At 36.0% G+C, this 20,892-nt stretch overlaps 1 protein-coding gene across 1 annotated transcript in view; it reads left to right on the forward strand.

The window, feature by feature from the left end:
- Nucleotides 1–20,892, forward strand: part of LOC138322056 (mucin-4-like) — a gene marked incomplete at its 5' end in the record, with an annotated part of 74,352 nt that overhangs the window by 16,322 nt on the left and 37,138 nt on the right. The window contains 13 exons of the mRNA XM_069266111.1: nt 3,617–3,700; nt 4,209–4,469; nt 5,152–5,355; nt 5,491–5,600; nt 5,915–6,208; nt 6,309–6,513; nt 6,900–7,132; nt 12,278–12,491; nt 12,728–12,994; nt 13,209–13,349; nt 14,606–14,806; nt 15,268–15,522; nt 20,679–20,883. Of these exons, the coding sequence (XP_069122212.1) occupies nt 3,617–3,700; nt 4,209–4,469; nt 5,152–5,355; nt 5,491–5,600; nt 5,915–6,208; nt 6,309–6,513; nt 6,900–7,132; nt 12,278–12,491; nt 12,728–12,994; nt 13,209–13,349; nt 14,606–14,806; nt 15,268–15,522; nt 20,679–20,883 (2,674 nt within the window). The remainder of the gene's footprint in view (nt 1–3,616; nt 3,701–4,208; nt 4,470–5,151; nt 5,356–5,490; nt 5,601–5,914; nt 6,209–6,308; nt 6,514–6,899; nt 7,133–12,277; nt 12,492–12,727; nt 12,995–13,208; nt 13,350–14,605; nt 14,807–15,267; nt 15,523–20,678; nt 20,884–20,892) is intronic.

The raw sequence follows: 20,892 nt of genomic DNA on the forward strand, positions 1-20,892 counted from the left end.
GAGACTTAAAAACATAACAGTCTGTCGCCTATATAGACTCAGGAGACTTAAAAACATAACAGTCTGTCGCCTAAATAGTCTCAGGAGACTTAAAACATAACAGTCTGTCGCCTATATAGACTCAGGAGACTTAAAAACATAACAGTCTGTCGCCTATATAGTCTCAGAAGACTTAAAAACAACAGTCTGTCGCCTATATAGTCTCAGGAGACTTAAAAACATAACAGTCTGTCGCCTATATAGACTCATGAGACTTAAAAACATAACAGTCTGTCGCCTATATAGACTCAGGAGACTTAAAAACAACAGTCTGTCGCCTATATAGACTCAGGAGACTTAAAAACATAACAGTCTGTCGCCTATATAGTCTCAGGAGACTTAAAAACATAACAGTCTGTCGCCTATATAGACTCATGAGACTTAAAAACATAACAGTCTGTCGCCTATATAGTCTCAGGAGACTTAAAAACATAACAATCTGTCGCCTATATAGACTCAGGAGACTTAAAAACATAACAGTCTGTCGCCTATATAGTCTCAGGAGACTTAAAAACATAACAGTCTGTCGCCTATATAGACTCAGGAGACTTAAAAACATAACAGTCTGTCGCCTATATAGTCTCAGAAGACTTAAAAACAACAGTCTGTCGCCTATATAGTCTCAGGAGACTTAAAAACATAACAGTCTGTCGCCTATATAGTCTCAGGAGACTTAAAAACATAACAGTCTGTCGCCTATATAGACTCAGGAGACTTAAAAACATAACAGTCTGTCGCCTATATAGTCTCAGGAGACTTAAAAACAACAGTCTGTCGCCTATATAGACTCAGGAGACTTAAAAACATAACAGTCTGTCGCCTATATAGTCTCAGGAGACTTAAAAACATAACAGTCTGTTGCCTATATAGACTCAGGAGACTTAAAAACATAACAGTCTGTCGCCTATATAGTCTCAGAAGACTTAAAAACAACAGTCTGTCGCCTATATAGACTCAGGAGACTTAAAAACAACAGTCTGTCGCCTATATAGTCTCAGGAGACTTAAAAACATAACAGTCTGTCGCCTATATAGTCTCAGGAGACTTAAAAACATAACAGTCTGTCGCATATATAGACTCAGGAGACTTAAAAACATAACAGTCTGTCGCCTATATAGACTCGGGAGACTTAAAAACAACAGTCTGTCGCCTATATAGTCTCAGGAGACTTAAAAACATAACAGTCTGTCGCCTATATAGACTCAGGAGACTTAAAAACATAACAGTCTGTCGCCTATATAGTCTCAGGAGACTTAAAAACATAACAGTCTGTCGCCTATATAGTCTCAGGAGACTTAAAAACATAACAGTCTGTCGCCTATATAGACTCAGGAGACTTAAAAACATAACAGTCTGTCGCCTATATAGACTCGGGAGACTTAAAAACAACAGTCTGTCGCCTATATAGTCTCAGAAGACTTAAAAACATAACAGTCTGTCGCCTATATAGTCTCAGGAGACTTAAAAACATAACAGTCTGTCGCCTATATAGTCTCAGGAGACTTTAAAACATAACAGTCTGTCGCCTATATAGTCTCAGAAGACTTAAAAACATAACAGTCTGTCGCCTATATAGTCTCAGAAGACTTAAAAACATAACAGTCTGTCGCCTATATAGTCTCAGGAGACTTAAAAACATAACAGTCTGTCGCCTATATAGTCTCAGAAGACTTAAAAACATAACAGTCTGTCGCCTATATAGTCTCAGAAGACTTAAAAACATAGCTGCAATATTGTAGCTCAAAAGACTTTTAGACAGAAAATGGTGTCGTTTTTAGAGCTACAATTGGTGCCTATTACTGCTAATGGAGCAAAATTATGATTATGCAAACCATTATAAAACGTTTCTTTGCATTTTATCGTACTTGTTTGATATCGCTTACCTACTAGGGAATATAACTGAACTACATAAAATATCAAATTCTCATCGAGGCATTATTTTTTTTTTCACATAATACATATGAAGGTCTTTCTGAAGGGAATTTATACCGCAAGTCCACAAATTGTGAATTTGACATCTTGTGAGCGGTACGGTAGATATTAAGAATGGTAGTTATGTTTGTTTTGGACAAAAATAATATGTAAATTCATGTATACGCATAAAATAATTGGAAACCTACAAAAACGTATAGAAAACTGTGCCCGAGTGATTTTCGGAGGCAGTGCTCCACTACGACACATAGGGACCAATTCGTACCCGGCCGAAAGGTATAGTAGGCCGGGTACGTATATTCGTTCTATTAAAAACATAACAGTCTGTCGCCTATAAAGTCTCAGGAGACTTTAAAACATAACAGCCTGTCGCCTATATAGTCTCAGGAGACTTAAAAACAACAGTCTGTCGCCTATATAGTCTCAGAAGACTTTAAAACATAACAGTCTGTCGCCTATATAGTCTCAACAATATAAGAAGCATAGTGAAAATGATACTCTGTTGCTTACTGATTCAATGGATTCGTCGAAGAAGCCTGTCATTCACATACATGTACTAGTGCTTGTAGTTGGATTGGAGTTAACGATCCAGTAGGAATAAACAACATGATTATAAAATATTGCTAATAGACGTGAAAGAATGAAAACGTCAAGACATCAAAATCAGGAAACTTTTCAAATATAGAGTCAATATTTTGCAAAGTTTCATGTATAACTGTATAACTATTATTACTGCAAAATGATAAAACTGTTGAAACAATAAGTAATTTTACACAACTAATGTTGTTTGAAATATCTATGCGTTTGTGTTAGATATATCATTAATAAACTGGTACACATATGAACAGTCGGTATTTGGTATATCATTAATAAACTGGTTCACATATGAGCGGCCGGTATTTGGTATATCATTAATAAAATGGTACACATATGAGAAGTCGGTATTTGGTATATCATTTTAAACTGGTTCACATTTGAGAAGTCGGTATTTGGTATATCATTAATAAACTGGTTAACATTTGAGAAGTCGGTATTTGGTATATCATTAATAAACTGGTTAACATATGAGAAGTCGGTATTTGGTATATCATTAATAAACTGGTACACATATGAGAAGTCGGTATTTGGTATATCATTAATAAACTGGAACACATATGAGAAGTCGGTATTTGGTATATCATTAATAAACTGGAACACATATGAGAAGTCGGTATTTGGTATATCATTAATAAACTGGTTCACATATGAGCAGTCGGTATTTCGTATATCATTTTTAAACTGGTTCACATATGAGAAGTCGGTATTTCGTATATCATTTTTAAACTGGTTCACATATGAGAAGTCGCTATTTGGTATATCATTAATAAACTGGTACACATATGAACAGTCGGTATTTGGTATATCATTTTTAAACTTGTTCACATATGAGCAGTCGCTATTTGGTATATCATTAATAAACTGGTACATATATAAGCAGCGGTATTAGCAAATATCAGTCGACATTTTGTAAAATTATGTAGCTTGAGCATTTTAATATATGCCGTTTGTAGAATGTCCATACCTTTTCTGGAATAGTTGTGCTGATATGTTTTATTTTATAAGATATGAAAAACCAAGAAGGTACATTTTCTAATAATTGTTACAGAAACAACGACATCTGCTGCAGAAACCACAACGGTTAATTTTGATAATGTAACTATTGTTACCAATACCACGTCAACCGCCGCAGGTAACCATTTACAGTATATATATTGCAGTTTAATGCTATTTATAAGTTGCTTGAATAGATCAGTGATTATTTTATATGTATCATTTAGGTTGTTTTTTAAATTCTGTCTTAAGGGTATAAACAAAACAATCAGAGTGTACACTAAATATTCCACGAAGCGGTTAATGATAAAGTACACTTGTTGTTTATTTGTTTGATTAATTAACGTCCTAGTAACATCCGGTGTCATGTAAGGACGGCATCCCTTGAATACAATGTGTAGCGTGTGTGAAGTGCGAGGTGCGTGTTTTTCAGAGACAGCGGTATGTTTGTGTTGTGTCTTAGTACACTCAGATTTTTGTTTTATATCGCCTTAACATAAAAAAATCTATTAAAATGTATCCCATAATTAATTTACTAAAGATAATTTCTTCAAAAACGCTTTTTTTTCTATATGGGATGAAGTATGAAGTACATTTTTAAGCAAATGAAAATATTTCCTAATAAAGCAAAATCGAATTATTTTCAGATACCACAATAACTGTCGCACCGACTTCTACCACATCAGATACCACACCTGTTGTAGCTACCACTACAACATCAGATACCACACCTGTTGTAGCTACCACTACAACATCAGATACCACTACCACATCAGATACCACACCTGTTGTAGCTACCACTACCACATCAGATACCACACCTGTTGTAGCTACCACTACCACATCAATTACCACTACAACATCAGATACCACAACAACTGTCGAAGCTACCACAACTAGCACTGCACGTAAGTATTTTTTACGATTCTTTTATAATTGATAGATTTAGCCGTCCGTAGATATTATCCTTCCGACTCATAGAATAGTATAGATTACACGACTCTTTCATATGTGGATATGAAGGATAGGGATATTCTACCCGAGGGTCACAAAATGTAGTAAAACCCGAGGCTTGCCGAGGGTTTTGCAACATTTTGTGATCCCGAGGGTAGAATATCCCTATCCTTCATATCCACTTATGAAAGAGTATTTTTCTTTCATACCACGACGTTTTACTGCAATTTTACAACCATAATATCCCGCCATTTTGAAATAAATTCGAAGAAATCCACGACTGGAAGTCAATTTCCATACATGAAAAATTACGTGATATTTTCAACACAAATTCCGTTGCTTGCATCTTTTATAGTAAAACCAGTCAATTTTGTGGAAAAAAAATGTTAAAATTTTACCGAGGAAATAGAGATTTTATTGACGCCGTGACGTCATGAGGCTTTATTGCATGGGTAGCCATGCAATACAGCCTCAGGCGACATGAGTGTATTGCCCTAGACCAGCCAGTATTACTTCCGACTCATAGAATAGTATAGATTACACGAGTTATCATTAACAATACATGCCGTGCATGCGAATACCGTCAATCTATAAATATTGTTATGGTAATCTGAATTTGAATAATTTTCTTTTCAGCAACAACCACTACGACACCAACTACAACCACCACGACACCAACTACAACCACCACGACACCAACTACAACCACCACGACACCAACTACAACCACCACGACACCAACTACAACCACCACGACACCAACTACAACCACCACGACACCAACTACAACCACCACGACACCAACTACAACCACAACGGTTGCTCCTGCTCTGAGGCTTAGTAAGTACAGTTATTCTGTCTCTCAAAATAATGAAATCAAATATGAAATTATATGTTATATAAAATCACGAAATACATTTGCGTTGACGTCGGTGTTTTGGCCATTATTTTATGTCTATCCGTATCTGCTTTAAGGTCTTATTGATTCCACAAATGCTCAAACGATGTCTGCCAGTGGCTCGTCGTCGATGGTATACAGTACTTTTCCTATTCCGATCTCGAATTACTATCATCGTTTCATATTTGTAAGTACACCAAAGATTAACGGATCTTAATTATATACAACACAGCATTTTCATCAACATTCTAGGAATGAGTATTCTTTTGAAACAATTGTTGAAGAGCGGTTAAATGAAAATTGTAAAATGTTCGAAAACGCTTTAGTAAGACATAAATACAGCTTATGAATCATGGTTTAAATAGAATATATTGAAGCATGGTTAGCAAATTCATATAAAAAGAATAAGTGTACAAATTGTTTTTCTCCTACGTACATATCTCTGTCGATCATCTCGATGCATATATGCTTTGCTAAGGAATTGTGTTGATCTCATTTTAGGTAAACAAAAACGGCTTCTTGTCCTTGGGCCAAAGACTGAATCTGTACAGCACAACACTTCCGAGCATCTTTGATATACCTTTCGTTGATTTTGTGTGTAGTCTGGGACTGGAATTTGACCCCGACTCTGTTAGATACAACGTGTACGACATCCTCACCCCAGGAACCCAGAGTATATTGAATACAATAGAATCCATGTTTAGCGCATCGGGTCCTCAGGCGTCTGGATTCTCACCTTATTGGGCTCTTGTTATCACGTGGAATAATTCAGCCTTAACAGGGTTTCCAGATTCAGTAAGTCATTGTATATTCAAGGTATTTTATTTCCTACCAATGGCTTGTACATACTGTAAAGCTTAAATCTTATCACTAATTATTTTGGGTTTTTTTTCAGAGAGCAACTTTTCAAACGACTCTTGCAACCGATGGCATTTCGGCCTACACAATGACTAACTATTTTGACATGAACATTGAACAAAATATATTCACATCGACCATACCAGTTGGATTTAAACTAGATGGCATTCCTTTTGAGCTGTTTGCTTCAAGAAAACCTCAAGCTCTCTCATTGAATAACCGATATCAATACATAAACTCAGGTGAGGAAACTTTGAAATACTTTAGTTAATCAGCAGCTCACGATAGTACACATATCCATGTATTATTGTCGTATGAAAGGAAATTATTACCAATATATACATTAAATTTATTTTTTCTTTATTTGTTTTTCACATCATAGATTGTGATTATTGATATCAAATAGTAAATCATGCATTCCGATCAAGTGTGATGCAGTTTAATCAGTCCTTATGGATGGATATCTAAGTTGACGTCATTAGTTTCTGAGCAAAAATACGTTTCTGTGTAAGAGACGCTACGCAAATTTACATGTTATGTAACGCATATGATTTACCCCTTAGGGCAGACACTTACTTCATTGTATATCATAAGAATACATTGACCGATAATTGTTATTTTGTTGCAGTTTATGTTGGAGTATTTGTTGAAAGAATTGGTTATAGTTCTTCATTTTATGTTCCACTGGAAACGCAATGCGCGTATTATGTATCCCAGCAGCCACAGATCTCAGTCCCTATCAGCTCACAGATATGTCCGTGCAGACGTAGGGTTGCATGGTTATTATCAAGATATTTTTATCGACCCTCTTTCTCGTCAATATGCTACGTATTGCCGGTGTTTGGGACAGCTGATGGGATGGTATGTACACTTAATACACAGCAATAGCAACTCTATTATTTATTGTAGATGAATTTGTGTAGTTAAATATTACTTCTCCAATAAACTATAATTGAAATGTCATAATTTCAATATGTGACTTTAAAGGGACAATTCAGTCTAAGAGAACATTAAAATTTGTACATATATCGGAAAAAACCCCAGTTCTTATGGAAATTAGATCAGTCGGTTTTACTGTGATATTCCTGAAAAGCCCATGGTTGTGACATGTGTGTAGATGTTCAAACTCGCTCGCTGACCGCCATTACACATTGTGGTCAAACTTCTTGTATGCCGAACCCTGTCCCTTGCTCGTAGAGTAATGCAACTTTGTCTAGAACTGCTCAAATCGTTATGACAGTAGTTTGTTTACCTTATTAGATGAATTATCTTGCCTAAAAATCATTTATCACCTTGTCAGTGGTTATGTAGTTTATTTGTTTAACGTGCGTGACTTTGGCTCGGGTATGGGTACAGCGTCTGTATTGTACCTGCTTAATCGTATTGATCAACGATTTGATATTTCAACGATATTAATTAAAATACTTAACAATGTCATGGAATTTGTCAATGTTTTATGTTATATGTTTCATAAGAAATGTAGAACAATACAATAATGCTATATTTTGCTTCTTGGTTATATAAAGGAATTAGCCTGAGTGAATTGTCCCTTTAAACATATCAAAAAATACCTTAGATCAAATAAAGATGGGATTCCAAAATCCGCCAACGTTTCGATTTTTTTCATATTTTGTAGTATTAAAGTATTAGGTACATACTTACTTTATATGTGCGTTTTATCTATTTTGCAATTTGTAAAAAGGCAAAAACAGCCAAAAATGATGTTATCTAAAGATACTAGATATGTGGCAACGGGGCCACTTATGTCCATCTTTTGAACATATTATTTGTGCTCGAAATATTTAATATGTTAGCGATTTTGTCCACACTTTTAAACCACTTTAAAAAGCATGCAATATGCATTATCTAAATAATAATCAACCATGTGTGTGGTGTTACACTAAACACATAACTACCATGTGTGTGGTGTTACACTAAACACATCACTACCATGTGTATGGTGTTACACTAAACACATTACTACAATGTGTGTGGTGTTACAATAAACACATCACTACCATGTGTGTGGTGTTACACTAAACACATAACTACCAGTTGTGTGTTGTTACACTAAACACATCACTACAATGTGTGTGGAGTTACACTAAACACATCACTACCATGCGTGTGGTATTAAACTAAACACATCACTACCATGTGTGTGGTGTTACACTAAACACATCACTTCCGTGTGTGTGGAGTTACACTAAACACATCACTACCATTTGTGTGGGTTTACACTAAACACATAACTTCCATGTGTGTGGTGTTACACTAAACACATCACTGCAATGTGTGTGGAGTTACACTTAACACATCACTTCCATGTGTGTGGTGTTACAATAAACACATCACTGCAATGTGTGTGGAGTTACACTAAACACATCACTACCATGTGTGTGGTGTAACATTAAACACATAACTACGATGTGTGTGGTGTTACACTAAACACATCTCTACCATGTGTGTAGTGTTACACTAAACACATCACTACCATGTTTGTGGTGTTACACTAAACACATCACTACCATGTGTGTGGAATGACACCAAACACATCACTACCATGTTGGGAGTGTTACACTTAACACATCACTACCATGTATGTAATTTTACACTAAACACATCACTACCATGTGTAGGGTGTTACACTTAACACATTACTACCATGTGTGTGGTGTTACACTAAACACATAATTACCAGGTGTGTGGTGTTATACTAAACACATAACTACCATATATGATCTTACATTAAACACATCACTGCCATGTTTGGTGTTACATTAAACATATCACTACCATGTGTGTGGTGTTACACTAAACACATCACTACCATGTGTGTGGTGTTACACTAAACACATTACTACCATGTTGTGGTGTTACACTAAACACATCACTACCATGTGTGTGGTGTTACACTAAACACATCACTACCCTTTGTGTGGTGTTACACTAAACACATAACTTCCATGTGTGTGGTGTTACACTAAACACATCACTACCATGTGTGTGGTGTTACACTAAACACATCACTACCATGTGTGTGGTGTTACACTAAACACATCACTACCATGTGTGTGGTGTTACACTAAACACATCACTACCATGTGTGTGGTGTTACACTAAACACATCACTACCATGTGTGTGGTGTTACACTAAACACATCACTACCATATGTGTGTGGTGTTACACTAAACACATCACTACCATGTGTGTGGTGTTACACTAAACACATCACTACCATGTGTGTGGTGTTACACTAAACACATCACTACCATGTGTATGGTATACACTAACACATCACTACCATGTCTGTGGTGTTACACTAAACACATCACTACCATGTGTGTGGTGTTACACTAAACACATCACTACCATGTGTGTGGTGTTACACTAAACACATCACTACCATGTGTGTGGTGTTACACTAAACACATCACTACCATGTGTGTGGTGTTACACTAAACACATCACTACCATGTGTGTGGTGTTACACTAAACACATCACTACCATGTGTGTGGTGTTACACTAAACACATCACTACCATGTGTGTGGTGTTACACTAAACACATCACTACCATGTGTGTGTGGTGTTACACTAAACACATCACTACCATGTGTGTGGTGTTACACTAAACACATCACTACCATGTGTGTGGTGTTACACTAAACACATCACTACCATGTGTGTGGTGTTACACTAAACACATCACTACCATGTGTGTGGTGTTACACTAAACACATCACTACCATGTGTGTGGTGTTACACTAAACACATCACTACCATGTGTGTGGTGTTACACTAAACACATCACTACCATGTGTGTGGTGTTACACTAAACACATCACTACCATGTGTGTGGTGTTACACTAAACACATCACTACCATGTGTGTGGTGTTACACTAAACACATCACTACCATGTGTGTGTGGTGTTACACTAAACACATCACTACCATGTGTGTGTGGTGTTACACTAAACACATCACTACCATGTGTGTGGTGTTACACTAAACACAAATCACTACCATGTGTGTGGTGTTACACTAAACACATCACTACCATGTTGTGGTGTTACACTAAACACATCACTACATGTGTGTGTGTTACACTAAACACATCACTACCATGTGTGTGGTGTTACACTAAACACATCACTACCATGTGTGTGTGGTGTTACACTAAACACATCACTACATGTTGTGTGTTACACTAAACACATCACTACCATGTGTGTGGTGTTACACTAAACACATCACTACCATGTGTGTGGTGTTACACTAAACACATCACTACCATGTGTGTGGTGTTACACTAAACACATCACTACCATGTGTGTTGTGTTACACTAAACACATCACTACCATGTGTGTGGTGTTACACTAAACACACCACTACCATGTTTGTGGTGTTACATTAAACACATCACTACAATATGTGTAGTGTTACACTAAACACATCACTACCATGTGTGTGGTGTTACACTAAACACATCACTACCATGTGTGTGGTGTTACACTAAACACATCACTACCATGTGTGTTGTGTTACACTAAACACATCACTACCATGTGTGTGGTGTTACACTAAAACACACCACTACCATGTTTGTGGTGTTTAAACACATCACTACAATATGTGTAGTGTTACACTAAACACATCACTACCATGTTGTGGTGTTACACTAAACACATCACTACCATGTGTGTGGTGTTACACTAAACACATCACTACCATGTGTGTGGTGTTACACTAAACACATCACTACCATGTGTGTGGTGTTACACTAAACACATCACTACCATGTTGTGGTGTTACACTAAACACATCACTACCATGTTGTGGTGTTACACTAAACACATCACTACCATGTGTGTGGTGTTACACTAAACACATCACTACCATGTGTGTGATGTTACACTAAACACATCACTACCATGTGTGGGGTGTTACACTAAACATATCACTACCATGTGTGTGGTGTTACACTAAACACATCACTACCATGTGTGGGGTGTTACACTAAACACATAACTACCATGTGTGTGGTGTTACACTAAACACATCACTACCATGTGTGTGGTGTTACACTAAACACATCACTACCATGTTTGTGGTGTTACACTAAACACATCACTACCATGTGTGTGGTGTTACACTAAACACATCACTACAATGTTGTGGTGTTACACTAAACACATCACTACCATGTGTGTTGTGTTACACTAATTACATCACTACCATGTGTGTTGTGTTAAACTAAACACACCACTACCATGTTTGTGGTGTTACATTAAACACATCACTACAATATGTGTAGTGTTACACTAAACACATCACTACCATGTGTGTGGTGTTACACTAAACACATCACTACCATGTGTGTGGTGTTACACTAAACACATCACTACCATGTGTGTTGTGTTACACTAAACACATCACTACCATGTGTGTGGTGTTACACTAAACACACCACTACCATGTTTGTGGTGTTACATTAAACACATCACTACCATGTGTGTGGTGTTACACTAAACACATCACTACCATGTGTGTGGTGTTACACTAAACACATCACTACCATGTGTGTGGTGTTACACTAAACACATCACTACCATGTGTGTTGTGTTACACTAAACACATCACTAACATGTGTGTGGTGTTACACTAAATACATAACTACCATGTGGGATGTTACACTAAACACATTACTACCATGTGTGTGGTATTATACTGGTATTATACTTAACACATAACTGCCATGTGTGATGTTACAGTAAACATATCAGTAACAGGTGTTGTGTTACATTTAACACATCATGTGACGTAGTGGAAATTGTCTGTTAACGCATTATATTTCGTTTTGAATAGTTAATGTCTTTGACTCTATTCTTTTCCTTTACAAAGCATTAGTCATAGAGGATGTATGTAAGGAAGTTTTCAGAAAGATAATACGTGTGTAACAATATTTGAATATTTTGTATTAACTTTATTTATCCTAATAAAGGGCTGCTGTTACTCACGGTTTGGAGGATTTGAAGGCTACGGAGCTCAAGCTGGGATATACTTCCCTAATCTTTTTACATTTAATGGAGTTCGTCTCGCTAATGAGGCTCTCTACTATCAACGAAGATGCTGTGCAGTTGGATATCAGTTCTGCAATTATTTTCATACAGTTCGGCCCGAAAGCTACTTTTGTATACTGTATAACATATTCATTGGTACGTATTTGATAGATAATGTTTAACACTATTCTTGGTTTTTACAATCAACATTGCAAAATATAAAAACTGTTTAAAATAAATTACAGAACTCGATCTATTGTTCTTAATTTCGTCAGGCAAAATTGTCAATTAAAATTCATTTCTTTGTACACCGTGTTTCGTTTTTCATGTATCATTTTTATCTATGCAAATTGAAATAGATTTAGAATTTACTAAAGGTGAGATTGTTTCAGCTTGGAATAATGGTGACCCTCACTTCACCACACTGGATGGTAAAGGCTACGCTTTTAACGGTCGTGGTGAATACTGGATAACGAGACTGAAGAACAACAACCCTAATCCACAGCTGAATGACTCGCTCGACCTCCAGGCTAGAACAGGACTGGCTTTGGATAAAGAAAACAAAACCATCAATGCAACTGTATTTACTTCGGTTGCTGGAAAAGATTCTCAAGGCAACTCCATGCAAGTGGATATCAACGTACTTGGCTCAAACGATAGTATGCATGATATTTCTATCCCTTCTGTGTTCTCTAGTTAACACTACAGTCATTTTCTACAGTAAGACCTTATATACCAAGATTTTATTCCTTGAGATGTAAAAAGCTATATACACCACTTAGTCATTGCAAAAAATGTAATAAAGCAAAGAATTAATGTTGTAATATATCAATAGCACACCTCTTAATAAAGCAGTATTATTCTATCCTACAGGAATGCTTATTTACAAGAACGGCATGGAAATAACCGAACAATTTGAAGCTGACGCAGAATATAATTCACAAGATACTGATCTCAACTGCTCTCTAATTTTTACTCGCGAAAACAACACGCTTCATGTAAAGACGAGATCAGGTAAGCATTATCGGAACCACATATATTTTGCTGTCATCAACACTAACAAAAATGTACTTTAATTAGCCGGTTAACACATCAGTGTTGTTTTATATATCAACTTATTTCCAACACTTATGCGTCTTTGGATATTTGTAAATGAATATTGGGAGATAAAAGATGTACAAAAGGCACCAGATGTACAATTGGCACCAGATGTACAATTGACACCAGATGTACATTAGTCACCAGATGTACAATTGGCACCAGATGTACATTAGGCACCAGATGTACAATTGGCACCAGATGTACAATTGACCACAGATTTGCATTAGGCACAAGATGTACAATTGGCATCAGATATACTATTGGCACTAATTGAACAAGTGGTATTAGGTGTACAATATTCACCAAGTGTACAAATATCACCAGATGTACATTTGGCATCAGTTTTACAATTGGCATCATATATACATGTGACACAAGGTGCACAATTGGCACCAGATGTACCATTGGCACCAGATGTGCAATTGGCACCAGATGTACAATTGGCACCAAATGTACAATTGGCACCAGATGTGCAATTGTCCCCAGACTACATTAGGCACCTGATGTACATTAGGCACTAGATGTACAATTGGCATCAGATATACTATTGGCACCAGATGTACAATTGTCACCAGATGTGCAATTGGCATCATATATACATGTGATACCAGGTGTGCAATAGGCACAAGATGTGCAATTGGCACCAATTGAACAAGTGGTATTAGGTGTACAATTTTTACCAGGTGTACAAATATCACCAGATGTACAATTGGCACCAGATGTACAATTGGCACCAGATGTACAATTGGCACCAGATGTACAATTAGCACCAGATGTGCAATTGGCACCAATTGAACAAGTGGTATTAGGTGTACAATTTTTACCAGGTGTACAAATATCACCAGATGTACAATGGCACCAGATGTACAATTGGTACCAGATGTGCAATTGGCACCAGATGTACAATTGGCACCAGATGTGCAATTGGCACCAATTGAACAAGTGGTATTAGGTGTACAATTTTTACTAGGTGTACAAATATCACCAGATGTACATTTGGGATCAGATGTACAATTGGCATCATATATACATGTGATACCAGGTGTGCAATAGGCACAAGATGTACAATTGGTAACAGATTTACAAGTGGTTTCGGGCGTTCCATTATTACTAATCATTACCAGTGGTGTATTTTCTGTATAGATTAAAAGCTTATTATTTCTTTTCAGGTATTCAAGTTTCAATTTCACCTGGTAAAGGATCTTTGGATTTATCATACAGTGTACCGGAAGAATTTAAGAACCAAGGTGCAATTGGTCTTCTTGGAAATTTTGATGGAGATCCGAATAACGACTTTGCGGCACCCGACGGTACCGTTATCGCAGCAAACTCGACAGAGGAGGAAATATTTTATAAATTTGGAAAACATTGTAAGGACTTTCGTTATTTATCAAGTTCAAGTAATTGCTTAGATTTTCAGAGATTGGGGTAATTATAATTTGTATTTGCTTAGATTTTCAGAGATTGGGGTAATTATAATTTGTATTGTAATTAATTGCATAAACCCCGTCTTCGTTTACAGACATCAAGTATTGAAGTCACAATGAATTTCCTGAAAATGGAAAACTTTGCAGGTTTAATTACACTAGTGACAGTAATATGACACAGGTGTACTTCCCTGGATACCGGGCGGATTATATGAGGACTAAAATCGTCTAAACACAAGGAATCATACGATTTACCTTCAAACTATTGATCTGATAGTATACATAATTCTTCACTGACTATTGTATTCGGTTTTTTTTTAAATATTTCATTATTTGATACTTTTATTTTGTTGGTTTAAATCTTTCTTTCACACCGATGTAATATGTTACTTATCTGTTTGCAGGGCAGATAAATGCAACAGACTCACTTTTCACTTACTTTGGTGGAAAAAATGCATCGGATTACAGGGACGACGATTTTGTTCCTGTCTTTTTGGATAGTTTCAACGAGACAATGATCAATGAAGCTAAACAGACATGTGGCGGAGATAATGCCCCTCTGTCGTGTGTTTACGACTTCCTTCTGACACGCGATGAGGAATTTGCCAGTAATACTGCTGCCACAGAACAACAAAACAGCGATGACAGACAGGATGCTGGTATATTTCAAATTCATAACAAATGTTTTATCATAGTAATTTCAAACACTTTTTAATACCATCCATTGTTGCAATAAAATCACGTACCAGAATATCGTACATATAGACAAGAACTATCTACAGTAAATTAAAGGATATTTCAAATGCATTTTCAATACAGTTAGTGAGCATAGAAATTATGATTTAATGTTGTAAGTTTAAAGTTACGTTATTTATAGATTTGATATTAACATTATGTAGCAGAGAAGAAGTATTTCATGATACTGTATTTATATTTTCATTTCTGAATGTGTTCCTTGTATCATGGAAACATTTCCATTGGTTAAGTGATCTAACCATTACGATTTCCATTGGTTAAGCGATCTCACATTACGATTTCCATTGGTTTAGTGATCTCACATTACGATTTCCACTGGTTAAGCGATCTCACATTACGATTTCCATTGGTTTAGTGATCTCACATTACGATTTCCATTGGTTAAGCGATCTCACATTACGATTTCCATTGGTTAAGTGATCTCACATTACGATTTCCATTGGTTAAGTGATCTCACCATTACGATTTCCATTGGTTAAGTGATCTTACCATTACGATTTCCATTGGTTAAGTGATCTCACCATTGTGATTTCCATTGGTTAAGTGATCTTACCATTACGATTTCCATTGGTTAAGTGATCTCACCATTGTGATTTCCATTGGTTAAGTGATCTCATCATTACGATTTCCATTGGTTAAGCGATCTCACATTACGATTTCCATTGGTTAAGTGATCTCATCATTACGATTTCCATTGGTTAAGCGATCTCACATTACGATTTCCATTGGTTAAGTGATCTCATCATTACGATTTCCATTGGTTAAGCGATCTCACATTACGATTTCCATTGGTTAAGTGATCTCACATTACGATTTCCATTGGTTAAGTGATCTCACATTACGATTTCCATTGGTTAAGTGATCTAACCATTACGATTTCCATTGGTTAAGTGATCTCACCATTACGATTTCCATTGGTGAAGTGATCTCACCATTACGAATCCCATTGGTTAAGTGATCTCACCATTACGATTCCCATTGGTTAAGTGATCTCACATTACGATTTCCATTAGTTAAGTGATCTCACCATTACGAATCCCATTGGTTATGTGATCTTACCATTACGATTTCCATTGGTTAAGTGATCTCACCATTACGATTTCCATTGGTTAAGTGATCTCATCATTACGATTTCCATTGGTTAAGTAATCTCATAATTACGATTTCCATTGGTTAAGTGATCTCACCATTGTTATTTCCATTGGTTAAGTGATCTCATCATTACGATTTCCATTGGTTAAGCGATCTCACATTACGATTTCCATTGGTTAAGTGATCTCACATTACGATTTCCATTGGTTAAGTGATCTCATCATTATGATTTCCATTGGTTAAGTGATCTCATCATTATGATTTCCATTGGTTAAGTGATCTCATCATTATGATTTCCATTGGTTAAGTGATCTCATCATTACGATTTCCATTGGTTAAGTGGTCTCACCATTACGATTCCCATTGGTTAAGTGATCTCATCATTATGATTTCCATTGGTTAAGTGATCTCATCATTACGATTTCCATTGGTTAAGTGATCTCATCATTACGATTTCCATTGGTTAAGTGGTCTCACCATTACGATTCCCATTGGTTAAGTGATCTCATCATTATGATTTCTATTGGTTAAGTGATCTCATCATTACGATTTCCATTGGTTAAGTAATCTCATCATTACGATTTCCATTGGTTAAGTGATCTCACCATTACGATTTCCATTGGTTAAGTGATCTCACATTACGATTCCCATTGGTTAAGTGATATCACCATTACGATTTCCATTGGTTAAGTGATTTCACCATTACGATTCCCATTGGTTAAGTGATCTCACATTACGATTCCCATTGGTTAAGTGATCTCATCATTATGATTTCCATTGGTTAAGTGATCTCATCATTATGATTTCCATTGGTTAAGTGATCTCATCATTACGATTTCCATTGGTTAAGTGGTCTCACTATTACGATTTCCATTGGTTAAGTGATTTCACCATTACGATTCCCATTGGTTAAGTGATCTCATCATTATGATTTCCATTGGTTAAGTGATCTCACATTACGATTCCCATTGGTTAAGTGATCTCATCATTACGATTTCCATTGGTTAAGTGATCTCATCATTACGATTTCCATTGGTTAAGTGATCTCACCATTGTTATTTCCATTGGTTAAGTGATATCATCATTACGATTTCCATTGGTTAAGTGATCTCACCATTGTTATTTCCATTGGTTAAGTGATCTCATCATTACGATTTCCATTGGTTAAGTGATCTCATCATTACGATTTCCATTGGTTAAGTGATCTCATCATTACGATTTCCATTGGTTAAGTGATCTCACATTACGATTCCCATTGGTTAAGTGATCTCATCATTACGATTTCCATTGGTTAAGTGATCTCACATTAGTATTTCCATTGGTTAAGTGATCTCATCATTACGATTTCCATTGGTTAAGTGATCTCATCATTGTTATTCCATTGGTTAAGTGATCTCATCATTACGATTTCCATTGGTTAAGTGATCTCACCATTACGATTTCCATTGGTTAAGTGATCTCATCATTACGATTTCCATTGGTTAAGTGATCTCACATTACGATTTCCATTGGTTAAGTGATCTCATCATTACGATTTCCATTGGTTAAGTGATCTCATCATTACGATTTCCATTGGTTAAGTGATCTCATCATTACGATTTCCATTGGTTAAGTGATCTCATCATTACGATTTCCATTGGTTAAGTGATCTCATCATTACGATTTCCATTGGTTAAGTGATCTCATCATTACGATTTCCATTGGTTAAGTGATCTCATCATTACGATTTCCATTGGTTAAGTGATCTCATCATTACGATTCCCATTGGTTAAGTGATCTCATCATTACGATTTCCATTGGTTAAGTGATCTCATCATTACGATTTCCATTGGTTAAGTGATCTCATCATTATGATTTCCATTGGTTAAGTGATCTCATCATTATGATTTCCATTTGTTAAGTGATCTCATCATTACGATTCCCATTGGTTAAGTGATCTCATCATTACGATTTCCATTGGTTAAGTGATCTCATCATTACGATTTCCATTGGTTAAGTGATCTCATCATTACGATTTCCATTGGTTAAGTGATCTCATCATTACGATTTCCATTGGTTAAGTGATCTCATCATTACGATTTCCATTGGTTAAGTGATCTCATCATTACGATTTCCATTGGTTAAGTGATCTCATCATTACGATTTCCATTGGTTAAGTGATCTCATCATTACGATTTCCATTGGTTAAGTGATCTCATCATTACGATTTCCATTGGTTAAGTGATCTCATCATTACGATTTCCATTGGTTAAGTGATCTCATCATTACGATTTCCATTGGGTTAAGTGATCTCATCATTACGATTTCCATTGGTTAAGTGATCTCATCATTACGATTTCCATTGGTTAAGTGATCTCATCATTACGATTTCCATTGGTTAAGTGATCTCATCATTACGATTTCCATTGGTTAAGTGATCTCATCATTACGATTTCCATTGGTTAAGTGATCTCATCATTACGATTTCCATTGGTTAAGTGATCTCATCATTATGATTTCCATTGGTTAAGTGATCTCATCATTATGATTTCCATTTGTTAAGTGATCTCACATTACGATTCCCATTGGTTAAGTGATCTCATCATTACGATTTCCATTGGTTAAGTGATCTCATCATTACGATTTCCATTGGTTAAGTGATCTCATCATTACGATTTCCATTGGTTAAGTGATCTCATCATTACGATTCCCATTGGTTAAGTGATCTCATCATTACGATTTCCATTGGTTAAGTGATCTCATCATTACGATTTCCATTGGTTAAGTGATCTCATCATTACGATTTCCATTGGTTAAGTGATCTCATCATTATGATTTCCATTGGTTAAGTGATCTCATCATTACGATTTCCATTGGTTAAGTGATCTCATCATTACGATTTCCATTGGTTAAGTGATCTCATCATTACGATTTCCATTGGTTAAGGATCTCATCATTATGATTTCCATTGGTTAAGTGATCTCATCATTATGATTTCCATTGGTTAAGTGATCTCATCATTATGATTTCCATTGGTTAAGTGATCTCATCATTACGATTTCCATTGGTTAAGTGGTCTCACCATTACGATTCCCATTGGTTATGGTAGTGATCTCATCATTATGATTTCCATTGGTTAAGTGATCTCATCATTACGATTTCCATTGGTTAAGTGGTCTCACCATTACGATTCCCATTGGTTAAGTGATCTCATCATTATGATTTCTATTGGTTAAGAGTGATCTCATCATTACGATTTCCATTGGTTTAAGTAATCTCATCATTACGATTTTCATTGGTTAAGTGATCTCATCATTACGATTTCCATTGGTTAAGTGGTCTCACCATTACGATTCCCATTGGTTAAGTGATCTCATCATTATGATTTCTATTGGTTAAGTGATCTCATCATTATGATTTCCATTGGTTAAGTGATCTCATCATTACGATTTCCATTGGTTAAGTGATCTCATCATTACGATTTCCATTGGTTAAGTGATCTCATCATTACGATTTCCATTGGTTAAGTGATCTCATCATTACGATTCCCATTGGTTAAGTGATCTCACCATTACGATTTCCATTGGTTAAGTGATCTCATCATTATGATTTCCATTGGTTAAGTGATCTCATCATTACGATTTCCATTGGTTAAGTGATCTCACATTACGATTTCCATTGGTTAAGTGATCTCATCATTATGATTTCCATTGGTTAAGTGATCTCATCATTACGATTTCTATTGGTTAAGTGATCTCACCATTACGATTTCCATTGGTTAAGTAATCTCATCATTACGATTTCTATTGGTTAAGTGATCTAACTATGTCTTTGATAGTGTATGTCTGAATAGTTTCGAAACGTGTAAGATTATATCATTTTTACAAATTGCACTTTTTGGCGGAGTGATCGACATTATGAGGTCTAATAAATCGGCCATGTTTTATGATGTTTTGATTGTTATATGTTATTTGTATTCTTTTTGTAGAAAACACGCCCCCTACCCTCACTGGAACTTTCCCCGTGAAGTTCACTGTTGGTCAGCAGTCCGTGCTAACGTTTACAGCTAACGACACAGGAAACGTAACTATAAATGCAGCGATATCCCCGGCTAAAGGATTCAATGTTACAACTGATGGCAACACGTTAGTCGCTCAATGGACGCCACAAGACAACAGTATTCAGAATATAAGGTTTGGGAT

The sequence above is a fragment of the Argopecten irradians genome, chromosome 4 (genome assembly GCF_041381155.1).
Source record: "Argopecten irradians isolate NY chromosome 4, Ai_NY, whole genome shotgun sequence".
Taxonomy (NCBI): Eukaryota; Metazoa; Mollusca; class Bivalvia; order Pectinida; family Pectinidae; genus Argopecten; species Argopecten irradians.